The 21,524-nt window shown below is 37.6% G+C and overlaps 1 protein-coding gene across 2 annotated transcripts in view; it reads left to right on the forward strand.

The window, feature by feature from the left end:
- Window positions 1-21,524, forward strand: part of rel (v-rel avian reticuloendotheliosis viral oncogene homolog) — a 50,608-nt gene that overhangs the window by 3,675 nt on the left and 25,409 nt on the right. For both annotated transcript variants that reach the window (XM_061963133.2, XM_061963142.2), the window contains exons 3-5: window positions 788-927; window positions 1,009-1,157; window positions 8,334-8,425. In XM_061963133.2, the coding sequence (XP_061819117.1) occupies window positions 788-927; window positions 1,009-1,157; window positions 8,334-8,425 (381 nt within the window). The remainder of the gene's footprint in view (window positions 1-787; window positions 928-1,008; window positions 1,158-8,333; window positions 8,426-21,524) is intronic.

Raw genomic sequence — 21,524 nt, forward strand, 5'->3', positions numbered from 1 at the left:
GCTGTTTCACCGTATATTTCATTTGTTATTAAAAAAAAAAAGAAAGAAAGAGAAATTAAGCATATTCTATGTATATTTGACCCAATTAAAGCAATTTCAAGTATCAAATTAGCTAAATAAACTACGATTATCAATAGTACATTAGTATTGGCCGCTAAATGAGACCGAATCAGAGACTGAATCAGAGACCGAATCAGAGCGCGCAGTTCAGTGTCGTGGCCACTGTTTAGCCCAGCACCAGGCAGCTTTGCTATATTGAATTAAACGAGTGTAAATGTGACTAAAGGGTGTTATTTCATTTTAGAGGGTTCTAATGATGTTGAGGGGAAAAACATTCAAAAGATTGAAACAATTTTTTATCCTTTAAGTATAAAAATATTCCATCTATAATTAAACCTTTCTACTTTGCGGAAATTATTTTACCACAGTCAGGCCCAGAACCAATGAACATTTTACTGTACATGGCAATTCCTCCTTGCTGGCAAAATTGTCGAGATCACTTTCATTTATTGTTTGATTAAGTGACTTCTTGATTATCGGACTATCAGCCTCTTTGTTTTTTTTTCAAAGAGAAAATGCAAAATACACATGTGGAGTTAGCGTTTTAGATGTGGCTTTACCAACCTACGGAAATTGGATGATAGTGCCGCAGCACAGTGGTTGGGAATCACAGCGTCATGGGTGTCCAAAGTTGGTCCCAAGTGTCATTTAGTTCGTTTTGTTGAAGTTGTGATAAAATTTCATTTGTGCTCATTTGCTACATCATTTACCCATCTCTCCTTCCCAGTGGCCGTGCCAGAGATTCGAATCTTCGAGCAGCCCCGGCCGAGAGGAATGCGTTTTCGTTACAAGTGTGAGGGTCGTTCAGCCGGCAGCATCCCTGGGGAGAACAGTACAGACAACAATAGAACCTACCCCAGTCTGCAGGTGATGGCCGCGTTGTGTTGATTCTGTGCTTTTTTTTTTTTACTCCTGTTTCTCATGACTGGTTTTATTCTACCCCATTAGATTCTGAACTACTGTGGCAAAGGGAAAGTGTATGTTTACTTGGTGACGAAGAACGAGCCATACAGGCCACATCCGCATGACCTGGTGGGCAAGGACTGCAAAGATGGCTTCTACGAGGCCGAGTTCGGGCCGGATCGCAAAGTGATCGCGTGAGTTTGTGCCTTCTACTAACCCGATTTATCAACTTTCTGCATCTGCAAACCTTTCACTGATTTCTGATCTAGAAACACACGCAGACACACACACACCCAAACAAAAATAAAGGCTGGCTATGTGGGAATTCCCCTAGTGACATCACTGATATTTGTGTGCAGTAGAAAGGGAAAACCGAGGCTGTGTGTTCTCTGGCGTGTGTAAATGAGTCAGAAAATGTTGACGTGTTTAATTTGCAATACACTAATAGACCTTGTGCTAGTACTTTCTCTTTGTACACTGTTGGCAGTTTGACAAAAATACACACTCAAACTTGTACAGGTGATAGGAAGAGAGCGATAAGACACTTTTTGGTGTTGATCCAATACCAAGTGAATGCTGTATTGCCAATATTTATTACTTCACGTTGAATTTAAAGTCATTTAATGATATTGCTTTTAATTTGTCGATCAGGATTATAATTTAAAAAATAATTAGTTTTAAGACCCACCTTTTTGATTTGGCTTTTACTTAATATTGGTTAATTCTAATGAAGTCATTTGTACTTAACTTTTTATTCTTATTAGTTGTGCTAGATTGTATTTACTTCTATTTATTTATTATATATTTGTGTGTATACATATATGTATATAAATGTGTATCGATATGTGTGTGCATATATGTGTGTATATATACATGTGTGTGTGTGTGTATATATATATATGTGTGTATAAATGTGTATATATACACATACTGTATGTGTATATATATATATATATATATATGTGTGTATATATACATATGTGTGTGTAGATATATGTATATATACACTTGTGTGTATATATACACAAATGTGTGTATATATACAAATATTCGTGTATAAATGTGTGTATATATACACATTTTCGTGTATATACATACTGTTTGTGTGTATATATACATATTTGTGTGTGAATGTGTATATATATGTATATATACATGTGTATATATGTGTATATATACATATACGCGTGTATATATTTGTGTGTATACAGTATATACATACATGTGTGTATATATGTGTGAATATATACGTGTACATATACATATGTGTGTATAAATGTGTATATATACATATATGTGCATATATATGTGTATAACTGTGTATATATACTGTATATATATCTGCATATACAGTATGTGTGTATATATGTGTGTAAAAATGTGTATGTATATACTGTATGTGTGTGTGTATATATGTATAAATATGTGTGTGTGTATATATGTTTGAATATATGTATGTATACATTTATATATGTGTGCATATATGTATTAGTTTTTTTAATCTTCATAATATGTTTTACTTGTTTGTATCCTTTATTCTTATTCATGGTTCTTACTATTTGTAATGTTTTATTATTTTGATTGCTACTCCTCAGTGGGAGCCCTCTGCATCAGGGATTTTACTGGCCATGGCTGTGGGGGCGCTTTTTGTCAGCCTCCTGGTGACCGTGGTCTGATGATTTCCAGGTGCATACGGCTCCCGTGATAGTGTTTCTTCACCAGGCTCATCTGATCTCAGCCATGCATTGATTTGTTTGTGTGTGTGTATGGGATAGATGATGGGGGAGGAGGGTCATCGGGGCATTGTTTTTAAGTCTGTAATTATTTATGAAAAGTGCTCTATAAGTAAAGTTTAATTTGATTTGTTCAAAAAACATATGATTTTCATTTTAAATCAGATTAATCACACTTTTTGGATGAATCATGACTAATCACGGGTTATAACTCGCTTGCGTAATTTAAATGTACTTTAAAGAGAGACCATTATTTGAACACATGCAATTTAGTCAGAATGGCATACAGGAACATTTAAGTGTATTACTTGAATTAACCACATATATTTGCTCAAACTTTGGTAATAGTATGTTATAAAGTCCCATCAGGTTTATTTTGGAGTGAAATTCGGAGTTTTCTCACTCATATTTGCACTGATGAATATGCATTGACTTGATCACTGACTGTATAACAACCTGCAGGTAACGCGATCGAGGTAAAGGAGTATATAAAGTACAGTACAATCAAAATTAATTATGTGATTAATCTGCGTATACTCATCATTAATGCGATCATTTTTTGTGATTAATCACATGAGTTAACTCATATATTTTGACCAACATAATAGCAATACAACAAAAAAAGACAAGTTAACAATATCAACCAAAAAATTCAATTAGTCCATTTTATTATGTACTGAGCAAGTGTTTTGAGCAAAATGAAGTAAATAATGCAAAATAAGTCAATTAAATTTTGCTTTTTTTTACCCCTCCTGTTTCAAGAACTCCTTCCCTAACTTTCTAAACAATAAAACCACAGAGTTTATAAATACCGTCGTAACTCGGTTTTAATACTCGGCAGTTTCCGCATGATTCTGTTTTCGACAAAAATAGATCTCGGGTTTGATCCGTTTACCAGCGTGTCCTTCCGCTAAACGAGCCAAAACGACGAAATCCAACATGTTGGTGACTCAGCCAGTGTGAAGAATAGGATAGTTCTATTTTTAGAGTTGTTAGATTACAACCAGGGAATTCCTTTACCTGTGTGGTGCTGTGAGACACAACTTAATTGGATCCCGGGATGCAGAGTCATACACGGTGAGTAAAATAAGTATTTTAATACATGCTTGTATAATAATAAGTCCTTCACAGAGAGTATTAGATAACAAAAAAACAACAGTGCATGTGAAACGAAAAAAGGCACTGCAGGTTAATACAAACGTACATCAAACAATGACTTACTAAATCAGATCAATCTTTATTTTTATTGCACTTTTCATACACAGGCAAGTGGCAAACACAAAGTGCTTTAAGCAAAAAAAGAAAGAAGAGAAGAAAACACAGCTATTCAAACACACACACAGCACTATTGACAATAAAAAAACAAAACATGGCATGGCAGGATTGAGGAAAAAAGGCACCTTTGAGGCGTCCACACTGGAGAATAACTAAAATTAACGCCATCTAAAAAATAGTATGAAACATATGATAAAATATATTTAAAAATAAAATATAAATTGAGAGAATAATAGTATTAATAATAGCAATAAATACAATCGAAAATAACACAATGAAAATAAAAACATTTAAGAGTTTAACATAATCAGTAAAAAAAAGGTGTGTCTTTAACCTTTTTTTAGTTATTTTTTAATTTCAACGGTCTCTGCAGTCCTGAGGCTCACAGGTGGGGGCCATAGTGGCTAAATACCGTCTCACCGTGGGTCTTTGTTCTGGTATTTGGTAAAGCTAAAAAGCCAATGCCAGAGAACCTCAGAATCTGCGAGGGTTGATACGGTAAAAGCAGGTCATTAAGACATTTGAAACTAATAAAAGAACTTTAAAATTGGCCAAAAAGTGGACGGGGAGCCAATGCAAAAACTTGTGTAATGTGCTCCCGCCCTCTTGCCCTCGTCAGCACGCTTGCAGCTGAGTTTTGTAATAATTATAGACTTCTGATATTCTTATTTGGAAAGGCTATAGAGCAAGGCATTACAATAGTCTAAACCAGTGGTCCCCAACGACAAGAATAAAAAATAAAAAAATTAAAATTAAAATGTTTTTTTTGTTGTTTTTTTTTTCCATTAAATCAACATAAAAAACACAAGATACACTTAGTGCACCAACCCAAAAAAACTCCCTCCCCAATTTACACTCATTCACACTCATTCGCACAAAAGGGTTGTTTCTTTCTGTTATTAATATTTCTGGTTCCTACATTATATATCAACATAGATCGATACAGTCTGCAGGGATACAGTCCGTAAGCACACATGATTGTATTTCTTTATGACAAAAAAACAAACATTTTCAAGCGTTGACCGGTCCGCAGCTACAAAAAGGTTAGGGACCACTAGTCTAAACGACAGGAAATAAAAGCATGCATTAGCACCGCCGTGTTGGCCTGAGAGAGAAACGGGCGGACTCCTGCTATGTTCTTAGGATGATAAAAGCCTATTTTTCTAATATTTTTAATATATGAGACAAAAGTAAGCTCGGAATCAAAACTTATGCTCAGATTTCTTTTATAAATTGTGTTGGTTTAAAACGTTTCATTTTGTTAAAAGTTTCTCCATCTGGCCTTGTAAACAAACCCCAGCTACTCTGCTTCTTGCCTCGTCTGCTTGGAGCAGCTGTGATGTAAATGACCGTAATAACCTGTATATTACTTAAAAGTGTAGATTGCAACCATTGGAATACTCTCAATAGCTCAAGTCTTATGTTATTTTGAAAAATGCATTGCACATCATATTGACGGCTCAAGTTTTGATCGTAAAGGTTTAAAAAAGGTATTTGAATACGTCCGGTTTGGAAAGCTTAATACAGCCCATAGATCCTATTTTGCCCAGATCTGTGTGAGGCAGTCTGTTCTTTTTTTTTTAGTATAGCTAAATGAACCACAATGAGCCAAAAGGTAGTTGCTATTGTAATTGTAGCATACTGCTGTGGAATTGTGGAGTGACGACAGTGTGACGTGTCCTGCCGAATAAAGCTCTGTGATTGGTCAGTTGATGTAAACAAAGTTGTACATGCGTTCTTGGATACAAGCAGTGTTCCGAATAACGCCTTTACTTTAACAAGTAACGAGTAATTTAATTAATTACTTGTATGTACGTTACAATGCCGTTGCAGAGACTTTTGATGTAATGTGGTACTTTCAATATGGTTATATGTCACATACATGCATACAAACTCTTGTCTCATGAAAAATCTCTCAATTGCATATGCCATATATTCGAAGTTTTTTTTAAGTAACACAATAATCAATTCCCATAGTAATTAATTACATTTATTAAATAGAAATTCAGTTAGTAATTTAATTACTTTTCTGACAAAGTAACAAGTAACTATAAATAATTACTTTTTAAAATGATATTTCCAAACACAAACAAGGCAGTATATTCTGAATTATTCCCAATACAATGTGTTTTGTGTTGATGTCTGTTGTGTGTCTGGCACAGGTTATTTAGATTTACATGATTTCTTTTGTTTTTTTTGGTTTTCAACGGACCCTTTGGAACAGATTAATCACCAAAACCAAGGTACCAATGGTACTGTGTACCATTATTAGCAACGTAACAGTATGAGCAAATTAAACAAAAAACAGACATATTTTAATAGAAGAGCCAGGAAAAACAGTAATATCGATACAGGATAAGGTGTGGAGCGGGTAATGATGTAACAATCAAATTTGCATAATTGCCTAGATGGCATTTGGAAAAAAGTTACCGGTAATTAAAAACATGAAAATCAAAAAAATGTATAGAACTACATATGACATTTTTTTTTGTTGCTTCTTTTTGTAATTTTTTGACTTGAGAGGAGACCACAGCTGCTCGTTGAGAAGAGCAATACATTATTTCATGGCAGTGCTTCTAAAAGGCTCCACTATATTTGTTGCCAGTAGCTTTTTTGAAGAAGAATGTAGGAGTGCGATACTTGCTGAATATAGCAAAATAGTCGCTAAGTTGATCACATGCTGCTCCTGCTCCGTCTTCTTACTCTCTGGCCAACCAAGTGTGTCATAATGTGTAAATGAGTGGCAACAAAATATATTTGTGCCACTCCCAATTTATTTGTTGTGTCCCGCCAAATAGATGTAAGGGAAACACTGCAATATTAATATTTGTATGGATTCACCCACTTCTAACAGTTGGTGACACAAATAAATTCAAAACAGATTTCTACAAAACATTATAGGGAGATGATGTAAGGGGTTCTGTATATTGTGGTAAGGATGTCGCTCGATACGGCTTCCTCCCACTTCCAAAGACATGCACCTGGGAATAGGCTCCTCCCACCTCCAAAGACATGCACCTGGGGATAGGTTGATTGGCAACACTAAATTGGCCCTAGTGTGTGAATGTGAGTGTGAATGTTGTCTGTCTATCTGTGTTGGCCCTGCGATGAGGTGGCGACTTGTCCAGGGTGTACCCCGCCTTCCGCCCGTGTTCAGCTGGGATAGGCTCCAGCACCTTCCGCGACTCCGTGAGGGACAAGCGGTAGAAAATGGATTGATGGATGGCTGTCACGCTCCTTTGAACTGCGTGTCTACGGCGAGCCCACCGTAAGCTAGTAGGGGCAAAGTGCATCCAGTTGCAACATAAGCCATATGGTTGAACATGGGAGGACACTCGGAATAATGTTTCATAGGTAGGGTTTTTTTTTTGCAAAAAAAGAAATGTTGACTATGAAGTAAACCACATGAAAATTGATTGTGCAGATAGCAACTTTAGAATTTTTTTCAATATACAACGCATTTTATTCCATTGCCTAAAGATAGGAAAGATGGCTGGTGCTAAGCTGGCCACCACGTAGGCATGTCGCTTGGCATGGCTGCTACAGTACACAAACGTGTTTAGTTAGGTACTGCATGTTTGCTATGGTGTCAGTCTAACTGTGTCCATGGAAGGCTCTCAGAGTCATATAATGACACAATGTTTGTCATCCTGGACTGGACATTGGCCGGGGACTAGTGGGCAGCTGAGGATGGAGTTGGCACTCTTGGTTGCTTTGTTGGGTCTCTTCCTATTTTTGGTTGTGCTGCCTCCCACCCCAGCAGACGATGGCATGGAGCACTGTAAAAGCCACCGCGGTGTATGTGGAAATAATGTTTTTTTTGTTTTTGTTTTATGCATGGTGCAATCATATGTGCGCAATATGTATTATTAATTGCTATTTTACTTTGCAGCTGTATGCAGAAATGGTGCCACTGAAGTGGCAGCTGGTTGCATCAGCTCCGTGCTCTTTTAATGTATTCTATGTCCTTTGTGTTCTTGATGTTTCCTTCTTGTTTTCTTTTTTTTACCTTATTTTTGTGAACTTGTTGTATCTGCACTGCAACCACACAATTTCCCCACAATGGGATGAAGAAAGTATATTACCATGTTCTATCCTATCCCATCCTCCATAAACCAGGAAGTAGCCTGCTAGCTGGCAAATAGACAAGCAGATACTGACTGAATTATAGTTGGCCGCTATTTTGTATAATTATTGTATAATTAAATTATTACACTGCCTTAAACTTAATCTAACGGTGGCCTCATGCTATTGCATAATGTATATATATATATATATATATATATGTGTATATATATGTATGTGTGTGTGTGTGTGTGTGTGTGTGTATATATATATGTGTGTATAATTTTTTGACTGCAGTTTCCAGAATCTGGGCATTCGGTGTGTGAAGAAGAAGGAGGTGAAAGACGCCATTATACAGAGGATTAGCAGAGGAGTCAACCCCTTCAATGGTGAGTCCTACTTATCTGGATTTATACATGTGGCTGATATTTTGTCATCAGTATTTTTATATTATGTCTCTTATCAAAATTTGAATGAATCACTGTGGGACCTTTGTTCTTAATGAATGCCACACATTTGATGTTTTTCGAACGTGTCAGTGCCCCGAAAACTTAGGGATGTGCCGATCAATCGGCCACCGATTAAAAAAGGTATGTGGTCACTATTGCCAATCAATGACAAACTCTGATGCACCCTGGATGGCATTTATTTATTTTTAGTACCCCGGCTGACAAGCGGCAGCTAATTACAGTATGTGTCTCCTTATACAGTGTGAAGCCACTCCCCTAAGCTAATAATAGTCTCAATTACGGTAAATAAACTGCATTTTCTAGTTTCTCAAGTATCATTATCAAGTATTAGAATGAGGCTAAACATGTTACACAACAGATAAGCTGTATCTAACGTCTCAAGTCGACAACCTGTCTATTGGACCAAGTCTTAAAGTCCTCGTCCACCGAGTTCATCGTATTACTAAAACTTGCTTGCTTAAGTCGGCGTCAAGATACATGGTCGCTTTGTTCGATCAAAAAATATAGGATCCAAATTGGTCTGTTTGTGTTGATGTGTGATAGTATTTCCTCATTGCATGAAACTACTGTCGAGTTACGCAGCATTGAAATGTGCACACAGTGACTTTCTGTTGAAGTGAAGTGAAGTATATTCATATAGAGAGACTCAAAGCACTTTACATAGGGAACCGATTAGCTCCATCTTTTACATTACATATAAGCCAGCGTGAGTGTCACTGGGAGCAGGTGGGTAAAGTGTCTTGCCCAAGAACATAGCGGCAGTGACTAGGATGGCGGACGCGGGGATCGAACCTGGAACCCTCAAGTTGTTGACACATCCACTCTACCCACTCTACCGCTCTACCAATTTGTTCATAACAGAAGAAATTAACAAATTAAAAAGATGGTTTGACAAAAAAAGACTATCTTCAAATCTCAGTAAAACTCAAATAATGCTATTTGGTAACAGTAGAAGGGAAAGTCAAACACAAATACAAATAGACGGAGTAGATATTGAAAGGGTAAAAGAAAACACATTTTTGGGTGTAATAATAGATGATAAAATGAATTGGAAATCTCATGTAAAAAATATACAACATAAAGTAGCAAGAAACACGTCAATAATGAATAAAGCAAAACATGTTCTAGACCAAAAATCACTTCATATTCTCTAGTGCTCGCTATTGTTACCATATCTGAGTTATTGTGTAGAAATATGGGGAAACAACTACAAATGTACGCTTTATTCACTTACTGTGTTACAAAAAAGATCAATTAGAATAAAACATAATGTTGGATATAGAGAACATGCAAACCCTTTATTTATTGAATCACAAATATTGAAATTCAATGATTTGGTGCATTTGCAAACAGCTAAAATCATGTCCAAAGCAAACTATAACCTGCTACCCAAGAATGGACAACAATTCTTCTCAACAAAAGAGGAGAAACATAATCTTAGAGGAAAATCTAATTTAAAACATTTGTATGCTCGTACAACACTTAAAACTTTTAGGATATCAGTATGTGGAATTAAATTATGGAACGGATTAATCAAAGAAATCAAGCAAAGCACCAATATGATTCAGTTTAAGAGACGGTTCAAACTACAAGTGTTCACAAAGTACACAAAACAAGAATTATGATGAGCATCTTGAACCCTTTTTTTCCTTTTTTTTATTGAGACAAAGATTATTTATGTATTTAATAATTGCATGCTTACTATGGTATATTATTTATTTATTATTTATTTGTTCACTGTTCTTTTACAGAGAACAAGGAAATGGGATAAAATTGCTATGGTATGAAAAGGGGTAGGATTAAATAAGCTCTGCTTCTTCCTACTCCTTTTCGAACGTGCTGTAATGAAACAACTGGAATCGTGTGATGCACTACATTGTATCGTATGCATGTTCGAAATAAACTGAAACTGAACCAATCGAGCCACACCGTCCCTGTTCAGTGCAAGTTAGGCGTATAAAATAAAAGCATGGAAGCATTGACTCGGATTCTACAACAGCAACAAATATAAATGCACTAATGTATTTTTTTAAGCGGAATAAGGTGGCTAGATGGAAATGTATCTTTTTAGATTGTCAAAAAGAACAATGTGTGCATGTACGAAAACCTTATTGTCACTGTTGTTATGATTTACAGCAACATTATCGATCCTTTATGACCTTTTTTAATCGTGAAAGCTTTTCGGTTATGTCAATAAACCGCTTATGTCAACGTCAATCAACCAGTCCGAGGGGCGTCAACAAATATGTGACACTGTATTACATGATGCAAAAATGTTTATGAACTGACAGCCAATCACATGACAAAATATTCAATTTAACATTAACATTAATGTAGATGCTCTGGAAAGTAGCGCCCATAACTTTGCAGTTAAGGGACTGTTTGCAACTTGCTCAAAGTTACATTATTCAAACCAAAAAATATTGACAAGAACACCACCACCACCTTCTCTCTGCATCTTCCTACTCCTTTTTGGCCATGTTGTATTGAGACAATGAAAAATATTCAATGTACCATATTGTATTTGTATGCAATGTTCGAAATAAATTGAAACCATAAGAGTAACCACCGGCTAGCTCATGTTACCATTGGTGGTTTAACAGAACATGTATTCCTTTACATCAATCACTAATTATACGGAAAAAAACCTTGTCGGTTCGAGGAAATAGTGTGGCGCTCAGGCTTGTCGTTCACCACTGTCTCGTACACACAGGGAGCACATACACAAAATAATTCCAAAAGGATCAGCTAACAATTTGCAGTCATGTTGTTGTTGGGATAGAATCAACTTTTGATGCCGGCTAACATTAACTATCCAAGTCACTAGCTATAGCTAACATCACACAAAGCTAATATGCTTACACGTGTTAGACGTCATTATGTGCTGAAAGTCAAGAGGGCGGATTTAATACTTAAAAGACATTAGAAAGTTGGTACTCTTAAGGCATCCGTGTAAAGGTTGTAAACAGCCCCTTTAATCCTCATCATTAGAATACTGTAATTGTTAGCTTTCGCTTGTTACGTCAAAATCTTCACACTCACTTTCTTTGTTCCCATGGTAGGAAAGTTATGTTATGTCCAGTATAAAGTTATGTCTTGCTAGCTGTTAGCTAATGCTATCGAGTGATGTTTGATGTTTGATGGATCTTAGGGTGTTCACGTTCGCTATGCTAATTAGTTGTGGGTAGAGATGTCCGATAATGGCTTTTTTGCCGATATCCGATATTCCGATATTGTCCAACTCTTAATTACCAATTCCGATATCAATCGATACCGATATATACAGTCGTGGAATTAACACATTATTATGCCTAATTTGAGGTGGGGGGGCGGGGTTTAGTGGTAGTGGGGGGTGTATATTGTAGCGTCCCGGAAGAGTTAGTGCTGCAAGGGGTTCTGGGTATTTGTTCTGTCGTGTTTATGTTGTGTTACAGTGCGGATGTTCTCCCGAAATGTGTTTGTCATTCTTGTTTGGTGTGGGTTCACAGTGTGGCGCATATTTGTAACAATGTTAAAGTTGTTTATACGGCCACCCTCAGTGTGACATTTATGGCTGTTGACCAAGAATGCATTGCATTCACTTATGTGTGTGTATTAGCCGCATATATTATGTGACTGGGCCGGCACGCTGTTTGTATGGAGGAAAAGCGGACGTGACTACAGGTTGTAGAGGACGCTAAAGGCAGTGCCTTTAAGGCACGCCCCCAATAATGTTGTCCGGGTGGAAATCGGGAGAATGGTTGCCCCGGGAGATTTTCGGGAGGGGCACTGAAATTCGGGAGTCTCACGGGAAAATCGGGAGGTTGAAACCGATACTGATAGTTTCCGATATTACATTTTAAAGCATTTATCGGCCGATAATATCGGACATCTCTAGTTGTGGGGCTATATTTGAAGCGAGCTTGTAATAAAAATGTTTCTCAACTTTAAGCAAAACAAAAGCCACGAGGCGGCTCATATCTCAAAAAAATCGTAAGGTATGTGAGGTACTACTACATAAAAATAAATACAGCAATTTCTCATTTATTTCGTCTAATTGGTTCTGGGCCTGACCGTGGTAAATTCCTTTTTTACTAAGTAGGATTCTTGTCTATAAATTGAATATTTTCAAGTTAAAGCATAAAAGACTGTTTAATACCTTCTGAATACCATTTCTAACATGAGTAGAGCCCTCTAGACATGAAATTACACTTGATGAGTAATTTTGACCCTCATGTAACAAGTTTGTGTATGCACAAAAACTCAGTGTGCAACCTTTTTCACATCAAAGGTGAAATTTATCAAGACTGACGTTGACGTGGAAATGTGCGCAGCCTCACGGCAACTCTATAGCTGCCGTATACACATTTCTACAGGCTGGGGATGCTTTGGCAACTTACAGAGATGGTGGTGCTGGGTGCTGCTTAACCTATTGTCACTATAACAATCTACAAGGTTAATATAGTCTGCTTCTCTTTCTTCCCCTCCATTTATCTACTTTCTTTTGTATTTCAAGTTATCATTACATATATGTATTGTTGCATTTCAACAGCCTGCTTGGCACTCAGCATCAAGGGTTGGAATTGAGGGTTAAATCACCAAAAATGATTCCCGGGCGCGGCGCCGCTGCTGGCCACTGCTCCCCTCACCTCCAAGGGGGTGATCAAGGGTGATGGGTCAAATGCAGAGAATAATTTCGCCTCACCTAGAGTGTGTTTGACAATCATTGGCACTTAAACTTTAACTTAATTGTATTGTTGATAATAGAGGTAATTAGTGTTATTATTCATTATCAATAGTACTATTGCTATTGGTATTTGTATTGCTCCATTTGTAGTGTAATAATGTTCATTGTCATTTCTGTATTATTATTTATTTCACTAACTGCTTCTCTATCACTTTTACCATCATATTTGTACATATCCTATTTGCTGATGTTGTTCTATTATTGTTGTTGTTGTTGTTGTTGTAATTGTTGTGTTTGCTGTTGTTGTTGTTGTCTCTCTGTCTTATCCCCCTCTTGTCCCCACAATTTCCCCCTCTGTCTTCCTTTTTTTGTCTTTCTATCCCCTCCTGCACCAAATGATAATATAAATCCATTTAATAAAGTCAAATACAAATAAGGCAACAAGAGAAGTATACCACACTTCTCTTTTGTAAAGTAAATTTGTACAGCCGATATGGGCATCTACATCAACTATATGAGTTGCCTGAGAAGCTGAACAGGACAAAAAAAAAATAAAAAAAAATGAGATGGTTCTGGGCATCAGTTCACATAAAAAATGCCAACTTTTAATATTCAGACTGATTGATGTGCCCATCAGAGACATCCGAATAATTAACCCTCTCCCTCCCCCAATTGGAGCTGTTATGCTGCCAATTCCGATACCGATCATCCATGAGTGAGATCGGCCGATACAAATACCGATCACATGTATTAACTATACATGTTTCTATTTATTTATGGTGAATGCTATTCACAGTTTAACAATATGAACATCATCCATCCATCCATTTTCTACCGCTTGTCCCTCTCGGGGTCGTGGGGGGGCTGGAGCCTATCCTACAATTTTCAAACTAGTTTTTAAAAAAAAAAATTAACATAGAATTGTAAGGTCATTGGTCAATATTACACAATAGCTACACAAATGCAAAAAACACTGTCTACTTTTCATTTAAACCATTTGGTTTTTGCCTTCAAAGTCCTGCTGTGACCAGGGAATTATTTCCTGACTTTGGAAACAATAACAAAAACGGCAATGAAAATATTTTGTAAATATATATATATATATATATATATATATATATATATATATATATATATATATGTATATATGTATATATATATATATATGTATATCGTCCTAAACACTCTAGTATCAACCATATAATGATGCTTCCCTTGGTGTTGACACCACCAATTTATGGATTGATCCGCCCTCCTCTTACATGTCGTGTACTGACACACCAACAGTTGTTGTATTATCCTATCTCTAACTCCTACTAATCGTCCATGTCCTGGTAAAAACTGTTCACTTTCTGCTGTAACATGGTTCCATCTACACTTCTTAAACTTTACTAAGCACTTATTTTGTGTTGTTGTTCAAAGCTAGCTTTGCAGTTAGCTTAGCTGTTAGCATGCCTGCTCCTAACTTGCTCTCGGTGTGTAACATGTTTAGCCTCGTCCTCCAGTGATAATGGTACTTGTTCGTGATGCTTTAGATACCAAGAAGTGTACTTAATTTCGCTGTAATTGTAGTGATTTGGGAGTGGCTCCACACTGTGTATGGAGACACATAATGAAAACAAATATATAGTGTGTCAGCCAGAGAGGATCGCATTAAACCCCATTAATCGGTAATGTCGAGTACATACTTTGGGGACGGCGTGGCGTTCCTGGTTCGATCCCCATTTTTCTACCACCCTAGTCACGTCCGTTGTGTCCTTGAGCAAGACACTTCACCCTTGCTCCTGATGGGTCGTGGTTAGCGCCTTGCATGGCAGCTCCCGCACAAAAATAAGGTAAAAAAAAGAAAACAAGAAGGAAACATCAAGAACACAAAGGACATAAAATACATTAAAACAGCACAGAGCTAATGCAACCAACTGCCACTTCAGAGGCACTATTTCTGCATACAGCTACATATATATATATATATATATATATATATATATATATATATATATATATATATATATATATATATATATATATATATATATATATATATATATATACATATATAGCTATGAGTACCTTGAAGGTAAAAAAGCGCTATACAAGTATAACCCATTTACCATTTACCATTTACTTTTAACAAAAATCAGCCCATACTGATCGGTGGCCACTGTATCGTCACATCAATACACAACTGCTCAGTGGCCTAGTGGTTAGAGTGTCCGCCCTGAGATCGGTAGGTTGTGCGTTCAAACCCCGGCCGAGTCATACCAAAGACTATAAAAATGGGACCTATTACCTCCCTGCTTGGCACTCAGCATCAAGGGTTGGAATTGGGGGTTAAATCACCAAAAATGATCCCCGGGCGCGGCCACCGCTGCTGCTCACTGCTCCCCTCACCTCCCAGGGGATGGGTCAAATGCAGAGGACAACTATCACCACATCTAGTGTGCGTGACAGTCATTAGTACTTTAACTTTAACGTAATCCCTTGATCAAATACCAAATTTTTATGCCGAATTATGCCGCTAATATAGGACATCACTACATATTTAAGTATAGTTTTTTGTTATCATTATTAGTTTGTTATTTTTCGCCATACCACGCATACATGAGTAATATACAGTATGGCTGGTAATCAGAACCCTTTGATTGGATGCTTGGTAAATAATTTGGACCTCAAGAATAGCCTATTATGCAACACATTGAATATTGAGTTTTTTGGCTAAGTTCTCCACCATCAATGCAGCAATGGAGAATAATAATGAAAAGAAGACAAAAAGTTACTAAGCTTTAAAATCAGACAATTTATCAAAGAAAAAAACCCTTTGAGATCGACATTGTTTTCTTCCTCTTTCATGTTACTATCATATTATCAAAGCCTGTCGCTGTTTGCTGCTGCTGTGGTTTCCAACATTTCCGAAGAACCTGACCCAGTTCTCGTCACTTCAAGTCTACCTAATGAAATGCTAGTTCCTCCGTGCAGACAGACAGTCCTTCTCTCTGCTACAAACAGGCGTTAAGCTACTTCCCCATTTTTGGTCACAGTTGCTCAATTGAGCACATGGAAGATGCCACGTGAGAGCTGGGAATGCAGGATTCATTAGAGGAGGGAGGGACGGGTGGGCCGAGGGGGGTTCCCCAGCTCAGAAACATGAGGTTAAAAGCAGGGTTGGCTGCGTTTTACAGGGCTTTAAAACTAGATTTGACAATTCTGAGACGGGTCTGAAACATGTCAGACTCGTCTCATGAGCCATAAGATAAAGCTGTTTTCTAATATTGCATGCTGTGGTGCAGTATACAAGAATTATAAGTGTTCAAAATGTGAGCGTTTTGTTCAAGGGGAGAAGAATGCAGATTTACCCTGTATACAACTTGATATTAAAGGAGTACTTCATTGAAATAAACTTACTCTAAGGCCCCAATGTGATCTAAAATCAATTTACAAGCCCCTAAAATGAGCAGGATACTAACTGTACAATGACTTGAACGTGTGCTTGATTAAACAACCTAGATAGTAAACATCTAAAAAAAAATTGCTGATCGAAGCAGTTTTGCCACTGATTGTGTGCTGGTCAGCTCACTCTCACCAACTCACTTCTGCTCAGAAACTTATCTGCTTCCTGCCGCGGACGGCGTAACTTCCTCTCAAGCAGACTTCTCTGACAAGGTCCGTGTCTGAGAACATAATATTTTATTTGGTGTCTCTCTTTAATCAACTGATCAGAAATATTTCAAAACATTGAGAGAAGTCAAGAACTATAAAAAAAACAAAAAACAAGCCTACATTTGACGACGTTTGTTTGAGCAACTTCAGGGGATAAATAATATTCAATAATTAATTATGTTTCTTTAATACATGATTTCTGACTAGATTAAAAAATACAGTACGTCTCTTTTGATACATTCAGCAAAATAACTACAACTTTATTCCGCCTTAATTGCTTCAAAATTCATTATTTACAAATCAATTCCTCGCATTTAATCAAATTCTTACCAATGCATCATAATAATCCCCTCAATTCCCCCCAAAAACGGATTAACTCGCTGGAATATAAAGACAATATAACATACATCCATAAACGTGGATGCATATGCAAAAGTGCAATATATTTATCTGTACAGTAAATCTATTTATATCTGCACCTTATTGCTCTTTTATCCTGCACTACAACAAATTAATGCAACAAACTGTAGTTCTTATCTGTACTGTAAAGTTCAAATTTGAATGTCAATAAAGGAAGTTAAGTCTAAGTCAATGAATTCATTGATTTTATGAGATAGGACAATATTTAGGCCCCGTTTACACTAAGCCGGATAAGGTTATCCAGGGTAAATCACACCTAACCTTATCCGTGTCCACACACAACAATGCCACCGTTTAAGACCCCCGCCCCCCTACGTCCGCCGGCGCAATGCGACCTAGTACCCATGCGCGGAAAATGCACACGTCATAGTCACCTCCAGTGTTGCTTTGTGTGCAAGTTCTTAAATTTAACTTATCTGAACAGTATCCAGTGTTGTTGGTATTTCAATTAACTGGAATCCAGTGTGCGGTGGGGCCCTATTGTAGTGAATCACACCTGAGCCATCATAAATTAATAAAATCTTTATTAGACACTTAAACAATGTGATAAAGAACATTTTACATTTATCAATCTAGGGATCTAACTGATACAGTCTGCTTTGCCAGTCCAAATGCATTCGCCGTTTTCCGCATGCGGCTCTTTAGCACCGCAGTAGTGGCTCTCTGGAGCTTTTTAAAAAATGTATGAAAAATGGAAAAAGATGAGGGGAAAAAAATCTATTTTTTGTTTTAATATGGTTTCTGTAGGAGGACAAACATGACACAAGCCTCCCTAATTGTTACAAAGCACACTGTTTATATTAAACCTGCTTCACTGATTCGAGTATTTGGCGAGCGCCGTTTTGTCCTACTCATTTTGGCGGTCCTTGAACTCACCGTAGTTTGTCTATGTATAACTTTCTGTCTCATTTTGTCCACCAAACTTTTAACGTTGTGCATGAAAGGTGAGTTTTGTTGATGTTATTGACTTGTGTGGAATGCTAATCAGACATATTTGGTCACTGCATGACTGCAAGCTAATCGATGCTAACATGCTATTTAGGCTAGCTATATGTACATATTGCATCATTATGTCTCATTTGTAGCTATATTTGAGGTCATTTAGTTTCCTTTAAGTCCTCTTAATTCAATTTATATCTCATGACACACTATCTGTATGTAATATGGCTTTTAATTTTTTGCGGCTCCAGACAGATTTGTTTTTGTATTTTTGGTCCAATATGGCTCCTTCAACATTTTGGGTTGCCGACCCCTGACCTAGATAGTAAACATCTAAAAAAAAAAATGTTTTATCACATCCACGGGAGCCCACATTCTTGCTGTCTGTCCTTCGACAAATGGACAAAGTTTTTCTCTAAGTAGAATCACAGCTGACCTGGACATTCGAAAGTTCTCTTACAGTCTGAGAAGTGTTGTATCCGAAATAGCTGCAATGGCTTTCTCTTAAGTTATTCATGTGTGATTTCCACAAGCGTCTGTACATGTAGAAGAAGGAGAAACACGGGCATGTCTGGATGACTCGCCTCCATCTTTCCAGTGGTTAGCTCCGAGTTACGAAACCGCTTTATTATGAAGCTGGCTGTGACGCGTTCTTTCTGATGTCACTTCCTCTCCGAACTCACTTTGTAAACGATCAATGAGTCCATACAAAGCTAAGAGCCGAAGATTCAAGAAATACACAGCGTACTTAGCCGTGTAAAAATTTGTCCGAGGAGGGGAACCTTAAACGCTGGTTTAGTGTGGCTGAAATGGGGCTTAGACTAAATAGCTATTCGTTTAAGGCAGGGGTGGGCAATTAATTATTACCGGGGGCCGCATGAGCAACTCGAGCACTGCTGGAGGGCCACACCGACAATATTTTAATTACATTTTGCTCAAATTATTTTTGATGTACCGTAAGATAAATAATAATAATAATATTTTCATTTAACCTAACTTAACTTTATACAAAAGCAGATGGCTTTTGATGGTTTTATTTTTAACACTTTCTTACACAACACTTCCTGATGTATTATACAATGCAAAAATTTCGATTTCTGTCACTTTATCCTGCATCCTCTTTGTTGTGAACGTAGCACGCCTGTAAGGTGATTGGCGAAGAAGGAGGAAGCGTTGCTGTTGCGGAAATGAGGAGTGAGGATAGACGTGCGTGTGGAAAGAACGAGATAACTTGAGCTGTGTTAGTATAGGTTGCTCAATAAAAGTTTAAAGAGAGCGTCAGACTTGGTGTGCACTTCTTCTGGACGCTACAATTGGTGTCAGAAGTGGGATGAAATGCCTCCCAGTTTGCCTTGCCATCAAACCTGGGAGTCTTCATTGAGGGCGGAATTCCCCCATGCCAGGCAGCATGCGCTGCACCTGTAGACGCTGCCTCTCTCCTTCCTTCCTCCCTTTCTCTCTCCCTCTTTCTCTCTCTCTCTCTCTCTCTCTCTCTTTGCGATGAGCTCACGTTCGGGATTCACACAAGCAGCGGCAGTATGCGCAAAGTTTTACTTCTGACACCAATTATAGCGCCCAGAAGAAGTGCACACCAAGTCTGACGCTCTTTTTAAACTTTTATTGAGCAACCTATACTAACACAGCTCAACTTATCTCGTTCCTTCCACACGCACGTCTATCCTCACTCCTCATTTCCGCAACTAAAGAACACAACATCAACTTCAGCAGGTCGTTACACTATATTCTTTAAACACAGCAACCTGTGTACCACAAATTAAGCACACGGCTTTACCTTTAATTTCTGTAAAGAAATACTTGGCAGTCCATGTCTTGTTGAAAACACGCCATTCGTCATCAGCTTTTCTCTTTTTAGCGTCTCATCACTTGTCGCTGTGCACTTTCACTCACAGGTTACACACGGACATACGTCCATAAATAACACTTTTCAAAATAAAAGCATCACAGTTGTATTGCACGCACGACATAGATGTTTTTTTAAATTTATTTTGTAATTTGTGATTGCCGCTGTTCACATTCACTCACAATCGCGCACGAGCATACATCCACACGGAAGTAATACAAATAACGCTTTTCAAAACAAACGCAGCACCGTTGTATTGCACACTCGACATAGATACTTTTTAAAATTTATTTTGTAATTTATGATTGGCCTCAGGGCTGTACAAAGGGCCGGATGTGGCCCGCGGGCCGCAGAATGCTCAGATCTGGTTTAAGGGGTTAAACGACTTAGTGTAGACATGGCCTTAGTCTGACTGCCATTGTCAATCACTTGAAGTATGCATTAAAAGTATGCGGCATGTAACATGCTGCTATTCCCAATGGTAGTAACGCGCTACATTTACTTAGTTACATTTACAGTGGAACCTTGATTTATGAAACCCTCTATTTGCGGACTTTTCGATTTACGAACTTTTCGATCAAGCCAGATATGCCTGTGCGTGCGAGCCATGTGTCTTGTGTACGAACGCTTCATTCAGACGCCTGCAGGCAAAAAAGCAGGACGCAACATTGTTGGATAGGCGTAGTTCTCCACTTGACTTGCTTCTCAGGAAAAGTCACGTCCCAACATTACAGCACGTGTGCATTTTTCTGTGGTGTTTTGCCTTTTGACAAATTGTATCCATTTTGCTAACTCAATAAGAGTCCCAAAAACTCAACAGACCAGCGTAGAAAGAAGGAGAAGTCTATTTGCGAGAAGTGCATTAATGGCGCTTACAAGCATGACCACAGCACAGTAACCACATCAAGTTAAATTGTCTTTTACCAGAGCAGACTTAGAGGAAAAGACAGTATCTCTTCTCTTTTTCCAGCGTGGCCCCTCGCGCTCCCACAGCAAAAACACGCAAACACGTCTCCCCCGTCTAACCTTCCCCAATTCTGCTACCTCTGTCTGCTGCTTCTTCTCAGCTTGGATTTTACTTTTTAAAATGTTTATTTTTGTACCAATATGAATGTTAAATTTAAGCGTTTTTGTGATTTTGTTTGCGAGGGCACATCTGTGTGTGTGCGTGTTGGCAGTGCAGAGCTTGTTGTTGTTTTGAATTGTTTTAATTAAAAAGAAAGTTGATCCGTTACCCCATTATATTTGTTTTATATACAGTACTGTATAGCACTTTATATTGTGTTCAAATTGTACTAACCCATGGAAGCCATTATTCATGTTTACATTGTTTCTTATAGTTTGAGTTTATTTCGAACATGTATACAATTACAAGATGATACATCATCATTTCCAGTTTCTCTTTTCGACATGTTCGAAAATGAGTAAGAAGAAGCAGAGCTCATTAAATCCCATTTTTAATGTAGCCCTTTTTC

The sequence above is a fragment of the Nerophis lumbriciformis genome, linkage group LG02 (assembly GCF_033978685.3).
Source record: "Nerophis lumbriciformis linkage group LG02, RoL_Nlum_v2.1, whole genome shotgun sequence".
NCBI lineage: Eukaryota > Metazoa > Chordata > Actinopteri > Syngnathiformes > Syngnathidae > Nerophis > Nerophis lumbriciformis.